The sequence below is a fragment of the Geotrypetes seraphini genome, chromosome 6 (genome assembly GCF_902459505.1).
Source record: "Geotrypetes seraphini chromosome 6, aGeoSer1.1, whole genome shotgun sequence".
NCBI lineage: Eukaryota > Metazoa > Chordata > Amphibia > Gymnophiona > Dermophiidae > Geotrypetes > Geotrypetes seraphini.
In genome coordinates this window covers 143,558,157-143,586,150 of record NC_047089.1, presented here as the reverse complement: position 1 = coordinate 143,586,150, position 27,994 = coordinate 143,558,157, and the positions used below count along the sequence as shown (strand labels likewise).

The 27,994-nt window shown below is 43.2% G+C and overlaps 1 protein-coding gene across 1 annotated transcript in view; it reads left to right on the top strand.

Moving 5' to 3' along the window:
• The window catches only part of AFF3 (AF4/FMR2 family member 3), a 568,800-nt gene extending 566,036 nt beyond the window's left edge, over positions 1–2,764 (top strand). The window contains exon 21 of the mRNA XM_033950007.1: positions 41–2,764. Coding sequence (XP_033805898.1) covers positions 41–162 — 122 coding nt within the window. The 3' untranslated portion in view covers positions 163–2,764. The remainder of the gene's footprint in view (positions 1–40) is intronic.
• The last annotated feature ends 25,230 nt before the right edge of the window (positions 2,765–27,994 follow it).

The window sequence follows — 27,994 nt, the reverse complement described above, 5'->3', positions numbered from 1 at the left end:
AATAGTTAAATATTCTACTTCTGATATTTTTATTTCACAGAATTCTTTAATGACCTGGATGCATTGATGGGACCTGTGACCTTGCACAGCAGTATGGAGCATCTAGTTCAGTACACACGACAAGGGCTTCACTGGGTACGGATTGGTGCTCACTTGTCTTAGGGACTGCCGTTTTACAGGAATCTGTTTTCTCATGGACAACTCAGTTATTCTGGACACTGTGTTTCACAAACGATTGTGAAATTTGTCAAAAAAGCAGATAAAAATGTCTTTGTGTTAAAATATTTTTTCAGAGTAAAGAAATGTATATATGTGTACACATGTTTATGTATATATCAATAGGTGTATCTATACATGTTATATAAGGGTTGATTCATAAGTCACGGCAACTATTTTTTTTTAATCTCGAAAATGTGCCAACACTGGAAATCCAATATATACGTTTGAAACTGTGTGTCTACCAGATGAGAGATGAGTGCAGCAGGGTAGGGGAGAAGCAAAAAACATGACATTTGAAATCATCATTTTATTATGGTATACAATATGAACAACAAAGTACAAGTACAAATTGTTTAACTGTTAACATCCTTCAAAGTAGTCTCCCAGGTTGTTTTGTGCCTCATCCAGTTTGTGAGGGATACACAGTGAATGCACAGTATTTCTGCAGTACCATCTGCATCGTGCACTACGGGAAAAACATCCAGAATTATTGCACAACGCCATAATCCTACATGACAGTGTTACAGCTCACACAGCAGACAGTTGTTTACAGTTTTCAGGATGGGAGACTACTTTGAAGGATGTTAACAGTTAAACATACTCACTCTCAAGCTGATTGTGTGCTTGATTTGGTGAAATAGCTAACATTTATTACTTGTTTGTTAATAAAACAATGATTTCAAATGTCAGGTTTTTTGCTTCTCCCCTACCAAAGACCGCTGCACTCATCTCGTGGCAACTTTAAGAAGTATATGTCATACACTTTCAAACATATATTAGAGTTCCAGCATTGGTGCATTTTTGACAGAAAAATAGAGAGAGTTATATAATGTGTAATCACAACTACTATCCATGCACCATCCCATAGACGTTTCCAATTCTTGAAACATCCTGAACAGCATTAAGCACAGAGATTTAATGAACTTATTCAGAACACTCTTACTCTTACAGATTTTCCTTCAGAGTACTAAGCTGTGATCCTGCAAAAGAAAATTAGCAAAAGCCAACGTGCAGTAAGCAGCACACCCAAAGCTTGACTATCCGTTTGGCTGCTTCACAGTTGATATTGACCATTTTACCTTAGTGTAACTCCTCATTCTCCATTTTGAACTGAATTATATATATTGGCCCAGATTCTCTATAGGGTGCTAATATTGGTGGCTGCCTAAAAAGCATCCGCTGATCGCGTGTCTAACACGTGACGACGCCCTATAGAGAATCATGCCTCTGCGAAAGATAGGCACTGGAAATGTAGGCCAGGGTTTTCATCATTTTTAATCACGCCTACATAGGCATTTTAACTGCCTAATGCCACTTCTGGTATTAGCCACACCCATAGTGGAGTTCAGCAGCCTAAAGTGCCTATGTAGGCGCGATTCCAGCTTGTATTTAACTGTACTGTTTTTTGCCATTTTAACATTTATTACTTAGCGCTGGTAGAGCACCTACTGTTACCTAAATGTAGGCGCCATTTCTAGAATTTCACCCATTGTGCCTAAAAAATTGGTACAGAAAAGAACCCACCTCAGCGCTATTCTATAAATGGCGCCTAAAGTTAGGCACAATTGCCCAGGAGCCTAACCTTAGGCACAATCATTTGTACCAATGGAAAAGTAGTGCAAAACCTTGTGCCTAAAAGTAGGCACAGATGTCCCTTATTCTATAATTACACATGTAATTTTGAGGCATGCCCATGACCCCTCGTTTCCATGCCACATTTTTGGCACGCTGTGTAAATTTTAGGTACAAATCCTGCACTGAAATTTATGCACGTAAGTTTAAATTAAAACCAATTAATGCTAATAATTGCTTGTTAAGAAGCCAATTATCAGTGTGAATTGACTCGTTTTTCAATTAAGTTACACACACAAATTTGGCACATATCGAGATTTATACATGCAACTCAAAGTACCTTATATAGAATTTGGGTATTTATAGGTCTGGTATGTGCATGGCCAAGGTCTATCCATTGCAGAAAATCAAGCAGAGAAGACCTGAACTTTTTCCATTTTGTTCCACTGGAAAACATCTTTATTCAATAAAGCCCTCAGATGGTAACTTAACAGGCAACGTGAGCATATAGAATATAGCATTTTACATGCTCTCTAGGCATTCATAAAATAACCCCAGCATATGCACACACAAAAATAGGTCCCTGGAAAACACAGCACCTATTTTTATGTATAGCTGGTCCCCTGATTTGTTGGGGCTTAAGGTGACCCCAGCAGCAGGGACACATTATTTATTGGTGTTTGTGGCAAATTCAAAAAATGTTCTCTCCATTCTCTCTTCATGCATACAAAATAAAGTAAAAAAGGGCTGGCTGTCTAGTCTATGAATGATCTTTGGACAGGCACAAGCAATGTACATTGAAAACATAGCTAAGGGAAGCTGATAGTCATTTGCAGGGCTTAATTTCTGGGGGAATGACCTGAAACATAGTTATAGGCAGTCCCCGGGTTAAGATGAGTTATGTTTTTAAAGCTGTTCTTAAGTCAGATTTGTATGTAACTCAGAACTTGTAGATTTTAAGATTCTTGCTGCTTACCTCTGCTCCCAGCTGACAAAAAGGCCAACTGTCCCCCAGTGTTCCCTCTAAAGTTCAGCATGCACAACCACACACTGTTCTTAATGTGACCATGCATCATTCCTGAATCTGCTGCAGGAGATGTGTAGGAATCTTTGCCACTGGAAATACTGTTCACTGAAATCAAATGAAGCCACATCCATATTCTTAAGAATGAGCCGTACTCTGTAACTTGGAGACTTTTCAGACTCCGGAACAGTAGAGATTTGCCTGCTTCAGCCTCTCCCTTCCAGGCAACCTGAAGAGAAAGGGTTAGGGGGAGCTTAGATCAGAACAGAGAACAGTCACTCTGCTCCCTAATCTAATCTTTTGAGGTTTTTTTATACCGATTCATCCCAACAGGAGGGCTCAACTTGGTTAACAAAATATTAATAAAGTTATACAGGAGATTAGAACAGAAACTATATCGTTTAGGCCAGAATTTTATCTTTTATGATTGATTATTTGAAAAAGAAGGATCATTAGTAAATTTCTGAAATAAATATGTCTTCAGTACTTTACGAAAAGTGGGTAGATGAGAGAGAACTCTAATTATAGAAGGAAGGTCATTCCAAACTTTTATGAATAAAAAAGAAAATGATCAACAAAAATTAGCCATAGTTTTTATTCCTTTAACAGTGTGAAAGCCAAGTTTATATTATATTTCTGAGAGCTCCTTTATATTTCTGATAGCTCCTTTTACTCCTACTCCAGCTGATCCTCCCTTAGCTTCACAGTTCCCTTTGTCCTTAAAGTAATAACTTAGAATTAAATAAAATTTTTAAAAAACATTCATCAGGCCCTACTACTACTACTTCTAATCATTTCTATAGCACTACCAGATAAACACAGCACTATACATCAAAACACAGAAGAGACAGTCCCTGCTCAAAAGAGCTTACAATTTAGTCAGGACAGATACACTGGATAAGAAGGTGCATCGATACACTGTGTTCAGGTGGGGGAATTACAGAGGGAATGAAGACAGATATTGGTGTTCTCTCTAAGCAAACAAAAACACATACAAGTAGTGCAATGAAAACAATAAGGAATATTGAGGAACATTAATTCTGTAATAGGCACCTCCATCTAGGCACCCCAAGGTCAGATGATAAGAGTTTGTTCTATAATGGAATTAAGGTGCCTAGATTCTGCTTTAGAACACAAGCATAGCTTACTATTTAACCTAACATGTAGGTATCCTCATTTATGTCAGCCACAGAGTCCTACCCTTCTCCACTCCTGTGTATGCCCTCTTTAAATATGCACTATTCTTCTCATTCTGTAACTTGATACGTATGGTAATTTTAGATGCAAATGTGCACATAGTTTATAGAATACTAACACTTATGCGCATCAGAGGTGACTAGAATTGGCATGTACACAAAAGGGGCATTCAATAATTTATCTACCTCAGTAAGAAAGAAAAGTTTTCAAAACATTTTGTTTTATCTTTTCCTGATAGCTCTATACACTTCATCCATTTTTCCTGCAATGACTTTAACCCCTTTGGAAGGAATTCTTCTGTTTGACCTTCAAAACAGGATCTTACAGCTTCTTTGATGTCTTCATCACTTGAAAACCGCTGTCCAGAGAGATTTCTTCAAAACTTGGAACACGATATAATCCGAGGGAACCACGTTGGGTCTATAGGGTAAATGGTTCAGCTGCTGAAACCTATATTCTCAGATGGCAACCTGTGATTGTCATGACATATGCACTGTCACATTGTTGTGAAGAAGCAGCACGCCCGCTGTGAGTTTTCCTGGTCTTTTCTCCTTGATTGACTCCTGCAAAGCTATCATTGTGTTGGTGTAACTCTCCCTGGTTATAGTTATCTTGTGTGGCATGAAGCAAAAATCCTTCAACATCCCAAAAGACATTTGCCATTACTTTGCCTGCAGATTTTTCTGTCTTGAACTTTCTTTGTGTGGGAGATGACTTGTGCTTCCACTGCATTGACTCCATTTTAGACTCAGGATCTCTGTGATAAACCCAAGTCTCATCTCCAGTCATCAAACAATGAAAAAAGTTCAGTCTTCAAAGAGCATCTCCAAGTTCTCCTAACAGCACTGGGACCTCGTGGCCTTCTGACATGGCATCAGCATTCTTGGAACCCATCTTGCACTAACCTTGGACATGCCCAACTTTTCATGAATTATTTTCCAAACTGTACCTGCCAAGATACCCATTTCTTCAGCTATTCAGGAAACCTTAATTCGTCTGTCTGACAAAATTAAATCCTCAACATTCTTGCACTTTTCTCTGGAAGTTGCTTCCACAGGCCATCCAGTGTAAAGGTCAACTTCAATGGACTCTCTACCACACTTAAACTGCATGCTCCAACATTTTACTTTGTAGGATGATGGGGCAGTCTCACTATAAAACGCAGTCATGCATTCCTGGATCTCCTTTTGTTTTTTCCCCTTCTTTTGTGAACAATTTTATCACTTAACAGTGCTCCAAGTCTAGTAGTTTCTTACTCGATTCGCATGAGGACTCTCCTGACATTCTGTCTCTTGGAAAGTTAGACTCGCACTGAACCACAACTGTGCATGAGTAACATTTAAACATATCACAACATGCACAGACTAGTTTCAACAGACTTGCTACTGTCATTCTCAAGTAGATAAATTATTGAATGCCCCTCATACGTTATATGCTAGACCAGGAGTGGGCAATCATGGTCCTTGAGGGCCACAACCCAGTCGGGTTTTCAAGATTTTCACAATGAATATGCATGAGATCAATTTGCATGGTCTGCTTCTATTGTATGTAAATCAATCTCATCCATATTCATTGTGGAAATCTTGAAAACCCGACTGGGTTGTGGCCCTCGAGGACTGTGATTGCCCACCCCTGTGCTAGATACTGTTTAGCACATAATTGCAAAGGAGGCATATGGGAGCAAAGTATGGGCAGACCTTGGGTGTGTTATGAGGGTATCAACTATGACACTCCCCTTTGGGGAATGCACGACATAAACATGTAAACAATGGTACTAAATCTCAGGGGAAACACATCTAAACATAGGACCTAAATTCTGAATTCCCTCTTATTCAGATAAGCAACCCAAACCACATGGGGTAAATAGAGAAATATTTATTTAAGTTTCAAGTTTATTAAATTTTAATATACCGACCATCAAACAAATATCTGGCCGGTTTACATTGAATATAAAATGAATACAAAGATAAAATGCAAAAACAAGGTGTACACAAAAGTAAAGTTTTAAAACAAATTCAGAAGCCCCTAATACAAATAAAAGGAATAGAAGTTGGATGGAATATTAATACACTCCCTACTGGAAAAAACCACTTGTAACCTAGCTGTTACGGGTCACAGAACTCAACCTTTGAATGGTAGGTGCAGGAGCTGATAATCTTCTGTTGTTGTTGTTTTATCAGTGTATGTTGTGAAAATTGTGACATTGTGTATTGGTGTGTGTCCGTGTCTTTTACAAGTGCACTATATATACAATTTATCAGAGATGTCCTGTATTTCATGATATCATCATGGTAAGTGATTGACCTGTGCCTTCTTGTTGTGGGTAGGCAAACCATGAGAACATTTTTAATGTCATCTTCAGATAACCCCCAATTCCTGGGGCACCATGTAGTTTGAAGTCCATGTCCAAGGATATCTGCATACCTCCAAACTGAGTCAAATGTGTCACTGGATAGGCAGCTCCTCAGGGTCAAGGCCAGCATTCTTCTTAGATGCAAGGCAGGACATAAGTCTTTCAGCATAGAGCCCGGAGCATTCAAGTGACATCATAAGCCAGCACCACAGGTTTGTAAATTAAGGTCTGTGATACACTGAATATATTGTGACAGGGGGCTTTACGTTTCAGTGTCACCAAGTGATGTGCTAAGCTTATAGAATACACATAGTTGCACAGACTGCCAGGTGCACAGGCATGCCAACTTACACCAGTCATTGCTCTATCATAAGTGGGCACACCTACATTTTGGCATGCCAATACTGCTAAATGCTAGTATTCTGAAATGGCTTAAGTGTGCCTAAATGACATTATAGAATTGGTGCTAACTTCACCCCAATGTGATGCCTGCATCATGGCGTCAAGTTATTAGAATTGCCCCAATGTAAATTAAGTGAGTATTTGCAGAACAGATCTTAGGCAGACTTTTGGCATTTACTTGCATATGTGTTTGTCCAGCACACATACAGTATATGCTATTATTCTATTGTCCAACATTGGTCTCCAAACCTAAAAAAGGATATAAAACTGCTGGAGAGGGTGCAGAGACGAGCAACGAAGCTAATAAGAGGTATGGAGAACTTGGAATATGAGGAACGACTCAAGAAACTGGGACTGTTCTCCCTTGAGAAGAGGAGGCTGCGAGGGGACATGATCGAGACGTTCAAAATACTGAAAGGCATCGATAAGCAGGAAAATAAATTATTTACATTGTCCAACGTGACAAGGACAAGAAGACATGGTTTGAAGCTAAGGGGGGACAAGTCTAGGACAAATGTCCGGAAGTTCTGCTTCACGCAGCGAGTGGTAGACGCCTGGAATGCTCTCCCAAAAGAGGTTATTAAGGAATCCACTGTGCTAGGATTCAAAGGCAAATTAGATAATAATAATAATAATAATAATAACTTTATTTTTCTATACCGCCATAGTCAGGCGACTTCTAGGCGGTTTACATTGTAAGAAGGCTGGACATTCAGCGAATAACAAGTACAGTACAATACTAATACAATACAATAAATCCACATATAATACAGTAGAGTGAGTCCAAATTCAAAACATACAATAAGTTTAAATACAGTACCAGGACTTCAGCGGAACGAGATTTGGGAGTAATCATTAGTGCAGACATGAAATCTGCCAATCAGGTGGAGAAGGCTTCCTCAAAGGCAAGGCAGATGCTGGGTTGCATCCGTAGAAGTTTTGTCAGCAGAAAGCCTGCTGTCATTATGCCATTGTACAGGGCCATGGTGAGACCTCATCTGCAATACTGCGTGCAATTCTGGAAGCCACACTACCGCAAAGACGTGCAAAGGGTCGAGTCGGTCCAAAGAATGGCCACCAGAATGGTCTCAGGGCTTAAAGGTCTCCCGTACGAAGCAAGACTAGACAATTTGCAGCTCTACACTCTAGAGGAGCGCAGGGAGAGGGGAGACATGATTGAGACGTTTAAATACGTCACCGGACGTATAGAAGTGGAAGATGACATCTTCCTTCTTAGAGGCCCCTCAACCACAAGAGGGCACCCGCTCAAACTCAGGGGCGGAAAATTTCACGGCGACACCAGGAAGTATTTCTTCACGGAGCGAGTGATTGATCGGTGGAACGGGCTTCCAGTGCAGGTGATCGAGGCAAGCAGCGTGCCAGATTTTAAGAATAAATGGGACGCCCATGTGGGATCCCTAAGAGGGTCAGGGCAAAACACTAGCTAATCTTAAGGGGAGGGTCTATAGTGGGCAGACTTGATGGGCCTTGGCCCTTTTCTGCCGTCATCTTTCTATGTTTCTATGTTTCTATGTTTCTACCGATGCACATCTCCTTACGAGAGGCATAGAGGGATATGGGTGACTAAAACTACATCAGGTGTATACCTGACTGGGCCTCCGCGTGTGCGGATCGCCGGACTCGATGGACCATAGGTCTGATCCGGAGAAGGCAGTTCTTATGTTCTTAATGCAGGTGTGAGCATCTAATTAATAGACCTGCCTTTCATGTCCATAAAAACAAAGTAAGATGATGGCAAAAAGTATCAAACTCACTAGATTAATATCTCTTGGGCTCCTTTGCAATGTACTGTCTCATGTTCTCCAGAATCTCTGTTTCCACTCTCTTCCTCTGGACAGATTTTGCATCTCTTTCCTCCTTTATAGTGCCTCCCAGTTGCTGCAAGTAGTTGGCAGCCCCTGTCCTCCTCCTTCTTACTGTTAGTGCTTTTCAGTTATAAGGCAAGGCATGTGCCTTGTTCTGCTCCTTCTCAACCTCACTGCAGTGTCTCCATACTCTCCATGTCCCATCTGACTGATTGTTTCTGGGACTCTCATCTCCTCTCATTCACTACATGTTCAAACTCTCTAGATAAGGCAGGAAGAATACATCCAGTGCTTGGGTTCTACCACATAAGAACATAACTACATAATGTGACAAGGACCCTGCAACCCCAGAATTTGAAGCCCAAGAATATGAGCCTAGTCCTACCAATAGCCCAGGAAGAAAGTGTTTAGAATCCCTTTCTTTTTAAATCTTTATTCATTTTAAAAACAGCACAAAGTGCAACATATTATCAATCAATGAACACAATAGACAGCACTCAATTCCTTCAAATGATACAATAAATACATAACCCCCTCCCCATCCCCACCCACCCTTCCAAAAAGTGTAAAAACACTTAATATAATGCAAATGATCAAGATAAACAACCTTGCAATCAAATAATAAATTGCATACCCCACCCATCCTGGATGTGCAGAATCAAAGGGCAAAACTAATAATCAATTCTTACAAAATTTTGTTAATGGGTCCCAAATTTCCTTGAACTTCTTATAATGGCCCAAATGCATTGAACTCATACATTCAAACTTATAAGTTTGGCACAATGTTTCCCACCAAAAACTATAATTTAACCTGTCCCAATTTTTCCAATGCTTCATATTAAGCTGTATGGCAACTCCTGTCATGATGAGAAATAATTTATTGTTATATAAAGTTATTGGACTCTTGGGCATTAATAACGTACCAAACAGCACTGCATCATATGTCAATGCCAATGGAACTTCCAATATCCTATTGATTTGACCCCCAAATGGATTGCCAAAATTTAAGTATCAGGGGACAAAAGAAGAGCAGATGATCCAATGTCCCTATATCCAGATGACAATGCCAGCATCTATTAGACTTAGAACTATCTACCCTTTGCAACCAAACAGGGGTCAAAAAATTCTATATAACAAAAATAACCAGGTTTGTCTTATAGATGCTGATGCTGTACATCTCATCCTCCAAGTCCAAATCCGTGGCCATTGAATAGCAGAAATTAGCTGCTTTGTCTCAATGCTCCAAATGTCTCTTAGACTAGTTTTTGGGTTTTTATTCAGATGCTCAGATATTAATTTATACCACTTGGCTGCCTGATGCCCTAGCAAATCTGTCTGGAAACACAGGCCCGGCAAGCTATACTGAGTTTTTAAATTGTGCCAATCAGGGAACCCCCTTCTGAATGGCCTGCTTCAACTGTAACCACTTAAATGCTTGAGACTTTGAAATACCAAATGATTGTTGCAGTCGTGAAAAGTCAAGTATCTTCCCGTCTGATAACACATTATTCAATGTGCATATGCCTGGCTGCAGCCAGTGCTTCCATAGGATCTTAGACTCGCCAATTTGAACCTTGGAATTTAATCATAAGGACTAGGTATGGAATAGGTATTATGTTATTAATAAATTTTAATGTCTGCCATGTAGATAATACAATTCTATTTTCCTTATAAATCCTTGGTAACTTGATACTTAAAATGTGACACAATCGCAACGGGGACAGGAGTTGCCATTCTAAGTAAAGCCAATCAGGGAGATGTTCCATGAGCTCAGGAAGGATCCAATACATACCCTGACGCATTATAATAGAAGGGTATCATGAACAGATCGGAGAATTTACCAAATCGGTCTATCAATTCCAGTAAATGCAGAATGGGGGATTACAATGTCGACTGGGTCACCCTTCTCTATCTGCCTGTTTACTCCCTTGAAGAAGTGTAGCAAGTTTGTCAAGCAAGATCGTCCTTTGCTGAACCCACCACAGCTAAGCAGGCAGCACCTGCTCTCCCTGCCAGCTCATCTTGATCATGACTCTGGAGCCATGGTCATTTGAGCGGCATGGGACTACCCAATCAGCTGAACTGGCAGATTTTGGGGAATCCTGCTGACTCAGCTGATCTGGGATTGCCCTGATGCACAGCTGATTGCAGCTCCAGAGCTACGATCAAGATGAGCTGGCAGGAAGGAGAGCAGTAGCAGCAGGACAAAATAAATGGAGCTGATAGGAGGGATGGGGGGGAGGAGCTGTGCCTTGTGACTGCTCTTCTGAGAGGGCACCAGGCACACTTCCTCCCCTCTTTTATGGGGCTACTCTGCACAAACAGCGTGCATATGATTTGCATGTTGTTTGTATGAGCATGGTCCTGTAAAATTAAATTGCTCCCAACACGGTATTCCTTGTCAGATGAATCCAGAGACAGGTGGGATTACATCCAGAGCACTTGATTTATCCTTGAGTATATCTTGGATGCACATCCTCCTGGCCAATCAGTATATTCTATCTCCAGCAGGTTGAGGATGGGTTTCTTACAGCTCCTGGATTCTGCAGTAGATTTCAGCCAGGCTTGGCTGTAGCTACCAGCACCAGTTTCCTGGATCTGAAAAATGGCTGCTATCGTTCTGGTTCCTCGTTTCGGCTCCTGAGGACAGAAGGCTGTTTGCTTCTGTTGTGGCTTCAGTAGAGCCTAGGGGTGTTGGCCAGTCTGAGCCAACTGTAGGTGCAACACCTGGGTCCACCCAGGTCCCTTCCCCACCCTCCCAGCTGGTGGAGAGAAGAAGCTGATGTGGTCGTAGGGTCCTTTCCTATATGAAGAAAAGTCCTACCACAGGTGCCGGCATAGTTCCCTGTGCAGTGCAACACTAGCACTTCTCCCTTTGCCTTCCGGTAGTGCAGGAGCACGTGAGTACTTGGCTTAGGCCTCAGTAAAAGAGAAATGTTCCTGGGGCTTAGGCCTCAGTAGAAGAGAACTGTTCCGTTGGCTTGGCCTTGGTGGTGTAGTGTTCCTGTGGTATAGACTTCTGTAGAGAAATGTTCCTGTGGCTTTAGGCCTATATAGAGAAATGGGCCTGGGCATATTCCTGTGGATTGAGGCCTCAGTTGAGAGATGGGCTTGGGCATGTTCCTGTGGCTTGAGGCCTCAGTTGAGAGATGGGCCTGTGGCTTAGGCCTCAGTGGAGACATGGACCTGAGGCTTAGGCTTCAGTGGAGACAGGTTTCTGCAGCTCAGGTCTCAGTTGAGCTGCGGGATGGAGGCTATACAGTGTCATTTGGGGGGGTGACACCTGGGCTCCCAGGTCCCTTCCCCCTCCCCCCTGAAGAACCTGGATACCTAAGTCCCATAAGCTCACTCGTTCTGTGGGCGCAGGGCTACAGAGGTCACTATTCTCTTCGGAGAGGCACCAGTAGGAGGAGTTTGTTACTCCTTGGCCGCGTAGGGCAGCCAAGGCTGCTTCAATCGTAGTCGCGTGCGGCCACTGGCTTGCAGCTATGGCATTCAGTAGCGAGCGGTAGGAGGCCCTAAGGGCAGTCGGCCAAGGCCTTTCCCTCCCGTTGCGAAAGGGGGGCATTGCTGCAGTTGCAGGCACCGCCACTGTCAGTCTTTCTCCTCTCAGAGGAGGGATGCCGCCTCCAGCAGTGATGCCTTTGCCCTCACTATACAGCAGGCCCCAGGAGGTTGGCCTTCGGTGGGGCGCCATTTCACTTGCAGCCTAGTGTACCTTGTTTAATCCCGGTCAGCTGACAGTTAGCTGGGGCTAGGTTAGTTGTGGGCTAGTTACAGCTCTTTCTCTCTGGCTAAGAGTTTTTCTTTCCACTCCTTCTGGGTCATTCATGTGGAGGAGTGGGCTAAAATTTGGATCAGCTACCTCAATGTCTGAGGTTGTCGCTGTATCTCATTGGGGCTCTGGGAATGGCACTTGTCACTTTGGGGCCCAGGTACAGTTTTGGTGTCTTGCCTCTCTTCTGGCATTCTTCTTGACTTTGGTCAGCAATTTGCCTCCTGTGGGAGCCCTCTGGATTTGTGCTTCAGAGGGCTTCAGTTAGAGGAGGAGTCTTACCTTGTCCCATTTGCAGGCTTGATGCCCTTGACCCTTGCGAGGGTAAGAAGGTCTGGTCTACGGTGGTGCTCATGGGTTTTGAAATCAGCTAAGGATCATTGCCATGCGGGATGGTTCCATTTCACAGGAAGTTATTTGGGGCCTGGCAGTCAAGATAGGAGGCTGCTTTGCACTCATTCTATTCATGGAGGGGTGATGTAGCTGTGGTTTCCGCAGCATGGTGCTCTCAGGCGAGGATGGCTCCTGCTCACATGTGCTAGGAGGTTAGCCCTTGTATGATCGTGGGTGACATACTCTCTGGAATGTAGTATCTCCTTGGATGCGTGCTGCAGGGCAGGATTTGCGGGCAAGGGATTTCCCATTCACTTGTTTATTTCCCTCCCTACGTTTGGACTGCTTTGGTACATCCAATTAGTCTCTGGATTCATCTGCTGTTTTTGACAAGGAAGGGAAAATTATGTCCTTACCTGATAATTTTCTTTCCTTTAGTCACAGCAGATGAATCCAGAGCCCCACCCTGTTGTGGGGGTTTGTCACTCTCAGGCGTGGTTTCAGCATGCTTTCAGCTGAAATTGCATTCTTGATTTTGTAGTATCAATGGTGTGGGTAGCACATATGAGAGAATGAAGTTACATATGTGTCTTATGTTTCATATGTCTCATGCCTTTTATGTGCTTTACTTTGTGTTGTAATTCAACTGCTTTGAGAAGACCTATACTGGTTGGCCAGAGGCTGTGCATCCAAGATATACCCGAGGATAAATCAAGTTATTCTATCTCCATCTGCTGGTTGATGTATGTAATCCCACTAGTCTTCTGTGACTAAAGGAAAGAAAGTTATCAGGTAAGGACATAATTTTCCCTTTTTTACCGTGTTGTTGGAGTGTTGTGAAACCTACTTTCAATGTTCCCTTAACATCAGTGAAATGACACCCAACTGACTCACCCCACCCCACCCCATCACTCTTGCCCTTTTATTGAGGAGTCTCTGACACACAAGTCATCAGTTCAAGGTTCATCTATTGTTAAGCAGTAAAGCATGTAGGAATACAATGTTCTTAATAGATCAAGGGATAAACAAAGCTAAAAGTATGTTAACTTTGATATACTTGTGTTTCCATAAAAGTCATATTTACAACTTTCAGAAAATTCCCAACATCTACACAGGATGTACTTGTCACGTAGTGAAACTTATAAACTGCTTAATCCATTCTTTCCTATTTCTTACTCCTATCTTTCACCCTTGATATTCCTATCTATTTTTTCATTAATTCTCTCATGCCCACATGATGCGTAAAGGATTTCAGCACTGCAGTAAACTCATATGGTACAGATCAGCGCACAGCATATTAAAATGTATGGTAAGGTTGGCTGTGCAGAACAGCAATGAAGAGAAGTTTTTCAGCTGTGCACTGTCTACCAGGCAAGTGAACACGAGAAATATACTTCCAGGTCTGAGGTGGTTTAGAAAGGTTAGTTGAGGGGATTTTAATACCCCCCAACCCAAGTCTTGCTCAGTCTTCTTTCCCACCTACCCTCCCCAATTCCCGCCCACACCTGGCACATTCTTTTCACTTATAGTCTAAATTTACAATCAGTTATTCTAACTAGGATGACAGGAAGGAGATGTTTATTACAGAATGAAACACTAAGGGCCTCTTCTGTCAAAGTGCGCTAGCAGTTTTTAGCGCAGAGAGCTGCGCTGAATGGCCCGTACTGCTCCCGATGCTTATAGAGTTCCTATGAACATTGGGAGCAGCGCGGGCCATTCAGCGCGGCTCTCTGTGCTAAAAACTGCTAGCGCAGTTTAATAGAAGAGGCCCTAAATAAAGCACACAATAAGGCTTTTTATACCAGTCTAATATTCCTAGTATCTTAGCAAGGTTTAATTAAACAGCTCAATAATACTAAGATGTAGACAGCAGTCCAGCAATAAGAGGGGTGCGCTACATGTGGTGTATTTAAATTTTAGCAAAGCCTTTGACAGTGTTCCACACAAAAGTCTAATAAATAAACTGAGTGTCCTCAGGATGGGTTCCAAAGTGACGGGCCGTGTCAAGAACTGGTTGAATGGAAGGCGACAGAGGGTAGTGGTCAATGGAAATCACTCTGAGAAAAGGGATGTTACCAGTGGTGTGCCTCAAGGTTTTGTTCTTGGTCCTGTTCTTTTTTAATATTTTTATAAATGATATTGCTGCAGGACTGTCGGGTAAGATTTGATTCTTTGTGAATGATATCAAAATCTGCAATAGATTGGACATCCAGGATGGTGTGAATAACATGAAGAAAGCCCTGGCGAAGCTTGAAGAATGGTCTGAAATTTGGCAGCTAAAATTTAATGCTAAGAAATGCAAGGTCATGCATTTGGGCTGCAAAAACCAGAGGGAACAGTACAGTTTATGGGGTAAAGAAATTATGTACATGACAGAAGAGCAGGACTTGGGTGTGACTGTATGTGATGATCTTAAGGTGGCCAAACAGGTTGAAAATGTGATTTAAGGTGAAAGGCGAAAGCTAGAAGGATGCTAGGATGCATAGAGAGGGGAATGGCCAGTAGGAAAAAGGAGGTATTGATGCCCCTGTATAAGACACTGGTGAGACCTCATTTAGAATATTGTATACAATTCTGGAGGCCGCACCTTCAAAAACATATAAAAAGGATGGAGTTAGTCCAAAGGAAGGCTACTAAAATGGTCCTTGGTTTTCATCATAAGGCGTATGGGGATAGACTTAACGATCTCAATCTGTATACTTTGGAGGAAAGGCAGGAGAGGAGAGATATGATAGAGGCGTTTAATTACCTACATGGTATAAATGCGCACAAGTTGAGTCTTTCATTTGAAAGGAAGCTCTGGAATGACAGGATAAAGCTAAGAGGTGATAGGCTCAGGAGTATTCTAAGGAAATACTTTTTTACAAAAAGGGTGGTAGATGTGTGGAGTAGTCTCCCGGTAGAGGTGGTGGAGACAGAGACTGTGTCTGATTTCAAGAAAGTCTGGGATAGGTACATGGAATCTATTAGAGAGAGGAAGAGATAATGGTTACTGTGGATGGGCAGATTGGATGGGCCATTTGGCTTTTATCTGCATCATGTGTCTAAGTTTCTATGTTTCTATCCAGTCTTTTGCATTGAGTATCACATATATGATTATCTCCCAGTTGATGAACACAGTCTTCTCAGCAGCAAAAATTGAAAGTAATGGGTAAATTAATATTTAAGTTATTCCTTTCTACAGGTTTCAGATATAGTATAGTTAATAGCTGTCCTGAATAGAAAGAGAGACCGGCATATCTGAGGGCAAGATATGCTCAAAGAGACTTGCTGCTTCATGAGATATGGCCTGGGATTTTTAATTAGATCTCATTGGCATATTCTGCAACTATATATCCTAGTTTTAAAAATTTTCCTATTGTAACGCAGGGATCTTCACAAGTTACTTATATTTGTGGGCCGTGAGCCTTTGGGGAAAGACTGGCTCAGTAGATAATAAAAATGCTGAGATCTTTACTCATGCTTCTTATGAAGGCTGTCAATGATGCCAATTTGTATCTTAGCGGGACCTGTGTGGATGGATTTTCAAACAGAAACTCTTATTCTAGCTAGATGTACAACTTCATGTGATAGTAGACATGTGGTCTATATTATCAGCCCATGCAAATTGGTATATGTGGGGCGAAGTAGTTGCCCGGTTTCCTGAGGTTAAATGAGCACAAATTTAATATAACAGCAAATTTACAAGTTCTACTGGCCCAGCATTGGTTGAATAGACAGCACCAAATGACGGATCTTAAATGGAGAGTGATAGGTCAGGTTATAGAATGATGGGAGGGTGGGAATTATGAGCGTTTTCTGACTTATAAAGAACAAAGTTACTACTAATACTACTAATCATTTCTTATAGCATTACTAGACATACAAAGCACTGTACATCAAAACATAAAAGAGATTATAAACTTTTTGAGCAAGGACTATCTAGTCAAAACAGACAAACTGGACAAGAAAGTGCATCAATACACCGTGCTCGGGTGGAGGGATTATAGAGGGAATGATAAGACAGATATTGGTGCTTAGAAGGTGGGTTGGAGTTTGAAATTGAAAGCAGCTTCAAAGAAGTGGGCTTCGAGTCTGGATTTGAATACTTCTAGAAATGGAGCTTGACATACTGAGTCAGCAGTTTGTTCCAGGCAACAAAATAGAAGGAACAGAGTCTGGAGTTGGCTATAGAGGTAAAGGTAGGGCTACCAGATTTTATGTTTATAAAATCCAGACCCATGGCCCTGCCCCCAGGCCCAACCAGTTCTACCATTCCCCACCCTATTCCACCCTCTTCACACCCCAGCCTTACCTCCCTCAAGTGCTAAGAGCCGCATCTGGAGGGCATCTGCACATGCGCGGGTATTACATGATGATGTCCCACGCATGCGCGCATGTACGTGACATCACCGTGTTGCAACTGCGCATGTGCAGATGCTGTCCTGACGACGTCCCTAGCTGGAAGCACGGACAAAGTGCTGGATTTTGATAAGCCGTCCGGATGCCTGGACATGTCACGTTTCAAGTTTATTAATTTTTAATATACCGACCATCATCTGGTATCTAGCCAGTTTACAATAAAATATTAAAATAGGGATAAAAGATTATATTTATAAAAGAAAAGTTTAATGAAAGTGTACATTAAGGACATGGATGGGACAAACTTGAAAGTGATGATAAAGGGGAAGAGGAGGGATAAAGTTACATAATTAGAAGAGAAAGAAAGAGAAAAAAAAAGGAGTTTGAAAGGAAGTGGACATGTCTGGGTAAATCTGGACTTCTGGTAACCTTAGGTGAAGGGTACAGATAACAGAGACTTATCCGATGAGCAGAGTGCTCTGGGAGGAGAGAGGAGAGATACTAAGGAGCTGCGTAACAAATACACTTGTAGATCAGTAATAGGAGTTTGAACTGTATGTGGAAATGGATAAGGATCCACTGAAGTGATTTGAGGAGAGGGGTAATGTAGGCATAGTGACATGGGCAGAATATGAGACGTACAGCAGAGTTCTAAACAAATTGAAGGGGAGAGAGACGGTTTAGCACAGGAGTGGGGAATGAGAGCCGCAATCCTATTGGGTCATCAGAATTTCCTCAATGAATATGCATGAAATCTATTTGCATACAATGGAGGCAGTGCATGCAAATAGATCTCATGCATATTTGTTGGGGAAATCCTGAAAACCCAACTGGATTGAAGCCCTCGTTCCCCACCCCTGGGTTAGAGGAAGGCCATTGAGAAACAGGTTGCAGAAGTCTAAGCAAGAGGTGATGATGGTATAGATGAGTCTTGGCAGTGTGCTCAAAAAGGAAGGGTCTGATTTTAGCAATATTGTAGAGAAAAATTACATGTTTTGGCAGACTGTTGGGTATGTGAAGAGAAGGAGAGAGATGAGTCAAAAATTACCCCAAGGTTGTGAGCTGATGAGACAGGGAGGATGAGGTTGTTATTCACAGAAATAGAGAAAGGGGGAAGAGGAGAGATGAGTTTAGGTGGAAAGATAAGGAGCTCATTTTTGGCCTTGTTTAATTTTAGAGGGCAGCATGACATCCAGGTAGCAATGTCAGACAAGCAGTTTGAAACATGGGACTGAATGTCTGTTGGCATAGAGGTGATACCATGAAAGGAGATTAGAGCACCAAGGGAAAAAGTATAGATGTAAAAAAGAAGTGGTCCTAGGACAGAGCCCTGAAGTAAACCAACTGACAGTGGGATGATGGAGGAGGATCCACCACAGCATTCACTAAAGGTGCAATGGGAAAGATAGGAAAAAAAACCATGCGATACAGAGCCCTGAAATCTAAGCAAGATCAGCATATTGATGAGCAGGTGGTGATTTACTGTATCAAAAGCTGTGGATAGATCAATAAGGATGAGGATGGAGTAGAGGCCTTTGAATTTGGTCAGAAGCAGATCATTGGAGACTTTCTTAAGTGCAGTTTCTGTAAAATGAAGAGAGTGAAAACCCAACTGAAATGGGTCAAAGATAGCCTGAGTTGAAAGAAAGTCAAGACAACAGCGGTGAGTAGCACGTCAAGTAGCTTGGATAAGAAGGCAGACAGGACGATAGTTGGAAGGGCAGATAGGGTCCAGCAAACAATGGGATGTTTAAAGATGTCGAGCACAGTTGCGGTAGGGAGTGATAGGTTGAAGATATGGAAGATAGAGGAGATGACAATAGGAGAGACAGTGGTAAGTAAATGGGTGGGGATTGAATCAGAGGACCAGGTGGTGAGTTTGGAGGAGGAACAAAAATGTGCAGTTTCCTCATTAGTAATTTCAGGAAAGGAAGATAAGGTGACAAGGGACAAGGGGGGTTGGTAGAGTGGGCTGGGAGAGATGGTTCGGTTGAGAACTCAAGGTTAATTTTGTAAACCTTGTCGTAGAAGTACTCGGCCTTAGACTGGGGAGAGAATGATGGAGGGGATGGAAGTGGGGGGACCTTGGGTAAGGAGTTCAGTGTGGCAAAAAGGCAATGAGAGTTGAAGCCATGAGAGTCAGGCGGGTGTAGAAATCTTGTTTGGCAAGTGAGAGAGCAGATTGGAAGGAGGTTAGGAGGAATTTGAAATGAATGATATCAGCATGTGTACGGGATTTGAGCCAGAACCATTCAGCAGATTTTAGAATTTAGCCAGGGCTGGGGTTTGGGGCACTTTATAGAGCATGGGGTAGGAGGAGTAAGGGTATTTAGAACAGAGGAGAGAGTGGTGTTATACAAGGAGACAGCCTCATTTACATACTTGTGTAGCAAAACAGTGGTGGAGCAAGTGCCAGGGATGAAGGCCTGAAGATTCCTAAATGTACAGGTGGAGATTGGCCAGGGCTGGAGGTGGGAGTATGATGGATTGTGAAAGTTATTGGATGATGGTCAGAGAGGGGAAGGACTGCCATGGAGAAATTTGTGATAGAGCAGTTGTAGAAGAAGGCAACATCAAGGCAGTAGTCATTCTGGTGGGTAGGGGTGGTGGAGCACAACTGAGATTGAATACTTTCACTCCATTTGGACTAAATGCAGAGTTAAAATGGATGATGGGAGGGAGCACTGTGATAGGTTGAAATTGGTGAGCTGATTTTTACATTTTAGTCTGAGCCAGAAGAAACACCAACACCTTTTTAAGATAGGAGAAGTCGATGTCAGAAGATGGCAATGGCATGACTAAAGGTTATGGGGAAGTGAGGTTTTTATAATATACTGTATGTCTGATTTATATTTTTAAAGATTGTACTGGGTTTTTTTAGAGGACAGTCCTTTTTGTAAAACATGATTCAAGTTGATGGAATACTACATTGACCAACTTGGATTTTTAACCTAAGTCAATTTTAATTGAAATAAATTTTGAAAGAGAGAAATAAGTGAATAATAAAGTATGAGGGGAAGCATTATTTCTGGACCAGTGATGACCAGATGTGTGAATCCTGGGTGGTAATGAGATATTGAGCCGCTCAAGGTGCATTTGCTGAGGTCCTGTTAATGATTAAACATCTCACTTTAATAATCCTATTTGGGTTCAGATTGACTTAAAGGGAATGGATTTTCTATTGATTTAATTAGAAGCTCCCTGTGAATTGTAATAGATAAGCTAGTGGTATTCATTTTTTACCCTCATCATTTGCCCCACTAATCATCAAAGGAAAATTGTGTGGGTGATTGTGCTTTGATTATTGCCTGAGAAAAAATATTAGCAAAGATTTCCATCTGCTTTTTGGGGCATATATTTTTTCAGGCAAAACAGCTCCAGTCTTGAAAATTCAGAATTATGTCCACTATTGCTTCCTCAAACTCCCCCTCCCCCCAAATGAATGTCTCTGCAGTATGTGGGTAAAAGCATCAGCATTGTGAAACATCTTCATACTTTCATCAGCACAAAAGATGTCTATTATTAAAAAGATCAGTTCCCATTTTACCCATGGAAATGGGTTTGAATTCACCCTTACAAATTTCAAAAAACTCTTCTCAACTTGATTTGCACCAGACATTGAATGAGTGTCAGGATAAAAGCACGTTTCATCAAATACAGTGGGACATCCAAAAAGGCAATTGATTTTAGAAAGATTTCTATAGTGAACAGCAATTTCCACAGTTTTGTAAATGATTTCATTCTATTGCCTTTAACCCTGAACAAATTATATCACCTCCCTCCATGAAATGTGAATTTGGCTATATTTCATCTAAAAGTAAATGTTCAGCTGAATTTGTGCAGTCTTTAGATCTCCACAATTGAAAACTCATGAGCATCCATTGAAAGTCACTTCAGCACCACATGGAAGGAATAGAGACTTTTCCTCCCAATTTTTTTGTTATATAAAAAGATTTACTCCACTGGATATGAACAAACCTTTGGGAATAGAGCATTTAAGTTTTTTCTTGATAGAATATCACTGACTATACAAATCGAAATAACTAGGGATTTGGGGTGTTCCCTTTACATTTCTCACATTGTACCTTGTAAACATCCATAAAACAGATGTTGTCATTAACTGTTATCAGCTTTTGTCTCATTGCGCTGAATGGTAATATCATATGATTATAAAGACAAGATTCTTATAAATGATTCAATCAGCAATTACTTTGCAATAACTGAAGATTTCATATTTTCCTGTGGTTTTCAAGCAGTTTCTAAGATGATAGAATACAAAAGCTTTCAGAACTATTAAGAATACTCATACTGAGGAAAACTGATGGTTCATTAGCCCACTATCCTGGTTCCAAGAATGGCCAATCCAGATCACAAGTACCTGGCAGAATCCCAAATATTAGCAACATTCTGGTTCAACAGGAAATTATCTAACTTTGTCTTGAATCCCTGGAGGGTGTTTTCCCCTATAACAGCTTCTGGAAGAGTGTTCCAGTTTTCCACCACTCTCGATGAAGAAGAACTTCCTTACGTTTGTAAGGAATCTATCCCCTTTTAACTTTAGAGAGTGCCCTCTCGTTCTCCCTACCTTGGAGAGGATGAACAACCTGTCTTTATCTACTAAGTCTATTCCCTTCATTATCTTGAACGTTTCGATCATGTCCCCTCTCAGTCTCCTCTTTTCAAGGGAGAAGAGGCCCAGTTTCTCTAATCTCTCACTGTACGACAACTCCTCCTGCCCCTTAACCATTTTAGTCGCTCTTCTCTTGACCCTTTCGAGTAGTACTGTGTCCTTCTTCAAGTACAGCAACTAGTGCTGAATGCAGTATTCCATGGCCCGGTACAGTGGAATGATAACCTTCTCCGATCTGCTCGTGATCCCCTTCTTAATCATTCCAAGCATTCTGTTCGCTGTTTTCGCCGTCACTGCACATTGCGATGATGGCTTCATCAACTTGTCGATCAGTACTCCCAAGTCTCTTTCCTGGGGGGTCTCTCCAAGTACCGCACCGGACATCCTGTATTCATGTATAAGACTTTTGTTACCGACATGCATCACCTTACACCTTACACCTCATTTGCCATGTCGCAACCCATTTCTCGAGCGTGTTTATGTTACGTTGCAGGTCTTCGCAATCCTTCTGTGTCTTCACTATTCTGAATAACTTCGTATCATCTGCAAATTTTATCACCTCGCTCATCGTACCAATTTCCAGATCGTTTATAAATATGTTGAAGAGCACGGGTCCAAGCACTGAACCCTGCAGCACTCCACTCGTGACGCTTTTCCAGTCCGAGTATTGTCCATTTACCCCACTCTCTGCTTCCTATCTGCCAACCAGTTTTTAATCCATGTGAGTATTTCACCCTTGATTCCATGGCTCGCAATTTTTTGAAGTAGCCATTCATGCAGGACCTTGTCTAACACCTTCTAAAAATCCAGATATACAATGTCGACCAGGTCACTCTTATTTATCTGCCTGTTAACTCCCTTGAAGAAGTGCAGCAAGTTCGTCAAGCAAGATCTTCCTTTGCTGAAGCCGTTCTAGCTGGTCCTCATCAGATTGTGTCCGTCAAGGTGATCAATGATGCGGTCCTTATCAGCGCCTCTACCATCATACTGGTCTGTAGTTTCACGGATCTCCCCTCATACCTTTCTTGAAGATCGGCGTAACATTCGCCACTTTCCAGTCTTCCGGAATCCTTCCCGATTTGATCAACAGATTGGTTATTAGTTGAAGCAGTTCAGCTATAACCCCTTTCAATTCCTTGATTACCCTCAGATGGATGCCATCCGGTCCAGGGGATTTATTGTTTTTAAGCCTATCAATCTGCCTGCATACTTCTTTTAGACTGACCGTCAACCCTGTCAGTTTCCCATCATCGTTTCCTGCGTATAGCCTGTCGGCTTTCAGTATGTTGTGTATATCCTCTTCAGTAAATACAGACACAAAAAATGTGTTCAGTTTGTCAGCGATGGCTTTGTCCTCCTTTAGCACTCCCTTTATTCCACGGCGTGTTCTCTCCAGTAGACTCAATTCCCTCTTTGATGTATAGGGCAATACCCCCATCTTTTTTCACCCACTCTGTCTGCGGTATAGCTTGTATCCAAGTAGCACAGTGTACCAGACATTTTCCTTATTCCACCATGTTTCTGTAATGCCAATGATGTCAAGGTTATGTTTTCGTGCCATAGCTTCCAATTCCCCCATCTTATTCCTTAGGTTTGCGGCCTGTTACTTTCTTGCATTTCCTCCCTTCTTGTGTCCCTTTCGATCTGTCAGGATTTCTGCCTTGCCTATGATCCAGTGAATCTTCCCCACAAACTTCCTGCATGGTATCCTCTGGGTATACCGGTTCCCAAACCATCGACTCTCGGTCAACTATCAGCTTTCCCCTTCTTCCTAGTTTAAAAACTTCTCAATTTCTTGCTTGATGTTGCTTGCAGGTAGCCTCGTTCCGTCTCCACTGAGGTAGAGTCCATCCTTCCTGTATAGCTTGCTCTTCCTCCAGAATGTTGTCCAGTTGTGCGTAAAGTGGAATCCTTCTTCCTCACACAGCGCCTCATCCACGCGTTGACTGCTTGCAGCTCCATCTGCCTCTTCTCATCGGCCCTGGGTACTGGATCTCCGAGAATGCTACCCTCGGCGTTCTGGTCTTCAGCTTCTCTCCTAACATCCGGAACTGATCCTTCAGTACTTCCCTGCTGTAGTTCCTATTGCTCACATTGTTTGTTCCCACAAGGATCACCTCCGCCGTATTTTCCTCTTCCACGCTGTCGATGATCCTGTCAATTTGGCTCACTATATCTTCTAACTTGTCTCCCAGTAGGTAGGTCACCAGCCGATCCTGTCTTCCTCCCACTATGTGGCTGTTGACTTGTCTGATGATGGAGTCCCCGATGATCGCTGTCCTCTCTATCTTCTCTTGTCTCTCCTGCGACAGGTCCGTGTCTCCGGTTTGTGTCCATCTCTCCAGCCTTAAGTTCGTGTCCTCTGTGCACTTCCATCTTCCCTCATCCTGGTGTTGGCTTGCACTGGACTCATATTCCTGTGGGTTCCCTCCGCTGTTTCCAGGTGTCGCTGCTGTGTCACCCATTTCTTCCTTGTGGGTGTCCTCCAGGTGGTCCTAACTCACTGTAGGTATATCTTGGCAGTTCCACTGTTGCTGGTGATTCTCCACAGCCTCCCTGTATGCCTCCTCGATGAACTTCTCTAACTCCCAGACTTCTTCCTCAATGGTTTCCTCTGTCTTGAAGTTTTCTGCCTTTCTGTCCTCCTCCTCCTCCACTGCTCGAAGTGCTTCCAGTTCCAGTATTCTTCCTTCCAGGAGTCTAACTTGTTTCTTCAGGCCCTCCAGTTCCTTATATCGAGTGTATACATAAGACCACCTTCCAGAGGGGAGGTAGTCATATATATGGCAAACGGTGCAGAAAACTGGGGAGCTCAACATCCTGCTTATGTCTGATGCTTCCATTGCTGTTCGCTTGCCGTCTGCTGTCTGAAGTGGCTTCTCCCTGTTTCCTTATGTATTGTCCTTGGTGTTACTGTGAGGTCCCTCACCTGCTACCCTTGCTTGCTTGTTGCTCATGTGTCCTCTGTGTCTGCTGTGGTTCTTTATCTACTGCTTATCTATCCTGTTACCCTTGTGGTACTTGCCTGTGTAGGTGTCCATCCCTAGTGTTTCTTCTTTGCAATGAATCATCCCTTCTTAAGGCCCTTTGAGGGCTATACACTTACCCCCTCTTCTACTAAACCGCGCTGAATGACCCATGCTGCTCCTGATGCTCAAAGAGTTCTTACGAGCGTCAGGAGCAGCGTGGGCCATTCAGCGACCCAGCTTAAGATGTTCCGTGTCCATTAAACGGGTCTCTTATAAACAAGCAATGTCCAAATGATATCGCTGCAGAGCTGCTAAAATTTTAGACAGCTTGACTGGCGAAGTGATGCCACCTACATTCCAAGAGGTAAGTCTAAAAGGAGTGCTCAGGTTGTAAGATCAGGAAATAGGTAGAAAAAAGAATGCAGGAGAGATACAGAATAGTTACCCCAGGACCCAGCCACTTCCCAAGGCAGTACATCCATGCAAAGTGCACAACCTGAAAAGCATAACAAAAGCAGTCCAATATCCCAAAAAACTAAACACATGAACCGAAGGAGGACCTCACACCCCCCACTCACCAACCCAACCCCCACCCACATAATACTAACCCCCCCAAAAAAAATCTACACCGCGAAAACCTGCTCTGCACCACCAAGGTAGAACGGAGCGAGGGAGTCACTACAACGGGAGCGGGGCCCCCAGACCCCCCACCCAACACACACAGCGCAAGTAAGTAGAAAACAGCAATTCCCCAGCACTATAATAACACATCGCTCCCGGAACACACAGCTGCCCCCTCCCCAGCTGTAAAGGAACACAGGAGGCACCCAAAAGAAGCACACCCAACGCTATCCTGAAAAGGTAGCCAAAATCACTGCAGGCAATCAAGTTGAGCCAACCCAAACGGGCTTGAGCTGACCCACGAGAATCACCCAGCAGAAAGAACCCAAAACACAGCTGGGGAGAGAAAGACAAAGGAACCAGAAGTGGTAAATCTCCAAGAGCCACATTCTTAAAAGCAACCAAAAATCCAAACAGACCACATTCACACCCCACCCCGCATACATACCAGCACTACTAGAAAGAGAAATGCTCCACATAGACCCAAGATAGAATGCAAACATACAAGTCACACACATACCCCCCCCAGCATATGAATCGCCAGACCCAGAAAGAAGTAAGCCCCAGAGAAACCCAAGACATGCACACTTCCCCACTCCTCCCCCTCTGCCAGAACGTCTGCAGGCACGCCCACCACACCCATAGATACCACCACCAAGCCAGCAATGGAAAAATATAAATGTGAAAGGGCTCAATTTAGTAAAGCTACATCCGCTAGCCGGCAAGCAGAAAGGAAGAAGCAAGTAATCAATGGAGGAACAATCTCCCTCAGGCCAACAAACCGAGCACATACAACTCCAACTAACCTTCCCCACAGACATACCCACACCAGGCAGTCTAAAGACCAAAAAGGCAAAAGGGCTAGGGCTCACACTGAACCCCAAAAAAAACATAGTGGAGTCAAACAGTCATTGCACAAGGACATACCAATCATGTGGAACTGGAGGTACTAGGCTCCTCAGGCAGTGAGTCCAAATAGGCCTGAGCGGACACCACCGAGTCAAAGGTTTTCCACCCAGCGCTCATCCAGATCTTCAAGAGCACTGGATACAGGAGCATGAAATGATGCTTACGAGCATGAAGTGCAGAACATACCGGGGAGAACAGCCTGCGCCGCTCCTGCAGGACCGGAGAGTAGTCTTGAAACAATCGGACAGGATCCCTATCATAGCAGAGAGTGTTACGTTTCTGTTTGTACTGGCACAGCAATTCTGCCTCGTGAGCGTAGTTGTGGACCTTCAAGATAATCACCCGGGCCCGGACAGGGCAGGATTAATTTGTCGAGGGCCCCTAGGCACACAAGTACACTGTGCCCCCTGCCTCACCCCACCATGCGCCCAGGCGGAAACAGGAAGCTACGTCAGAGGGAAGCTTTGGGCAAGTAGCACCACTTGCACAATTATGGTTCACGTTGCTTTTCTTACCCATGTTGCTTGCTTGTCTTGCTTTCCGTTGATGGGGGGGGGAGCCATATTGCCAATCGGGGTGGAGGCCCACGTTGCCGATTGGGGGGGCACGTTGCCAATCGATGCTGGAGGGGCCCATCGCCGTTTGGAAAAAACAATGTTGATGCCCTTCTTCATTGGGCCCCCCTGACCATTTCGGGCCCTAGGCACATGCCTACTTGGCCTATTGGTTAATCCTGCCCTGGGCCCGGGCACGATCATCATGCCTTCTACCCAGCCGATGCGCTCGTTCCAACTGGATTGGCCCCATTCCCACATGCAAAGGAAGTTCTTTCAAAGCCAGGTTTCCACTGTAGATAGTACACTAGCATCGGACACCGATTCAGGGAAGCCCACCAGCCAAAGGTTGTCCGTCCGGGAGCGGTTTTCGAGATCATCCAGCTTCTCCATCTGCCGATGCACCTGCTTCCTGAGGGCAGTCAACTCCGCCGCCGAGGTGGTATGTGTGTCCTCCGTCACCGCGACCCGGTTTTCAAGGTCCCCCGAAGCCTCGTAGTGTTGGCAAGAAGAGTTTCCATGGTGGTGAGCTGCCCCGACAGTTGTTCAAATCTGGCTTCCAGGGCACGCCAACAGTGCTTCAATGTGCTCAGCCAAAAGCTGAAGCGCGGGGCCCGACTCGTGTGCTGCCATCTTGGTTCAATTTCTGGGAGTACGTGGATTTATCTTTCTCGGTACAAGTGGTTCTCCCACTCATAACTGGGCTCAAATTGTGGACAAACTTGTCCATATACCAGCACTGCCAAAGTCGCCGCACAATAGCAAAAAATAAAGAAGTAGTGCGGGAGGTAGAGGCCCCGAGGCCCCAGAGCTCAAGTGGAACACGTCCTACCCCGCTCAGCACATCACGTGACTCGCACTGTTTTCTTTATAAGTTGATATGACTCCTAAGAAATATCATTGAATATATGCGAGTGATTTTGCATCATATTTGCTATAGTAGCTTTAATCACTCACACTATACCCATTATTGAACTTGTGATCCCCCCGATTCATTTATAGTTCTGATACTAGTTACCTCACATGCTGTCACTCATCAACAGATAAACATATCGAGTTCTCCAATTTTAAGGATCGACAGGGCTGATGTAATGTCACAGCATATGAAAGATACCATGTTATTTATCGGCGAATTGCTTGAAAAATCAATACCAACACCTTAAACACTATTCAGTTTTCGTAGTAAAGGTGTCACATGTTCAAATTTACTGCCACCAAAGATTAAATGCACTGCAACATTCTGAACCACTTGTAGAGATCTACATTTGG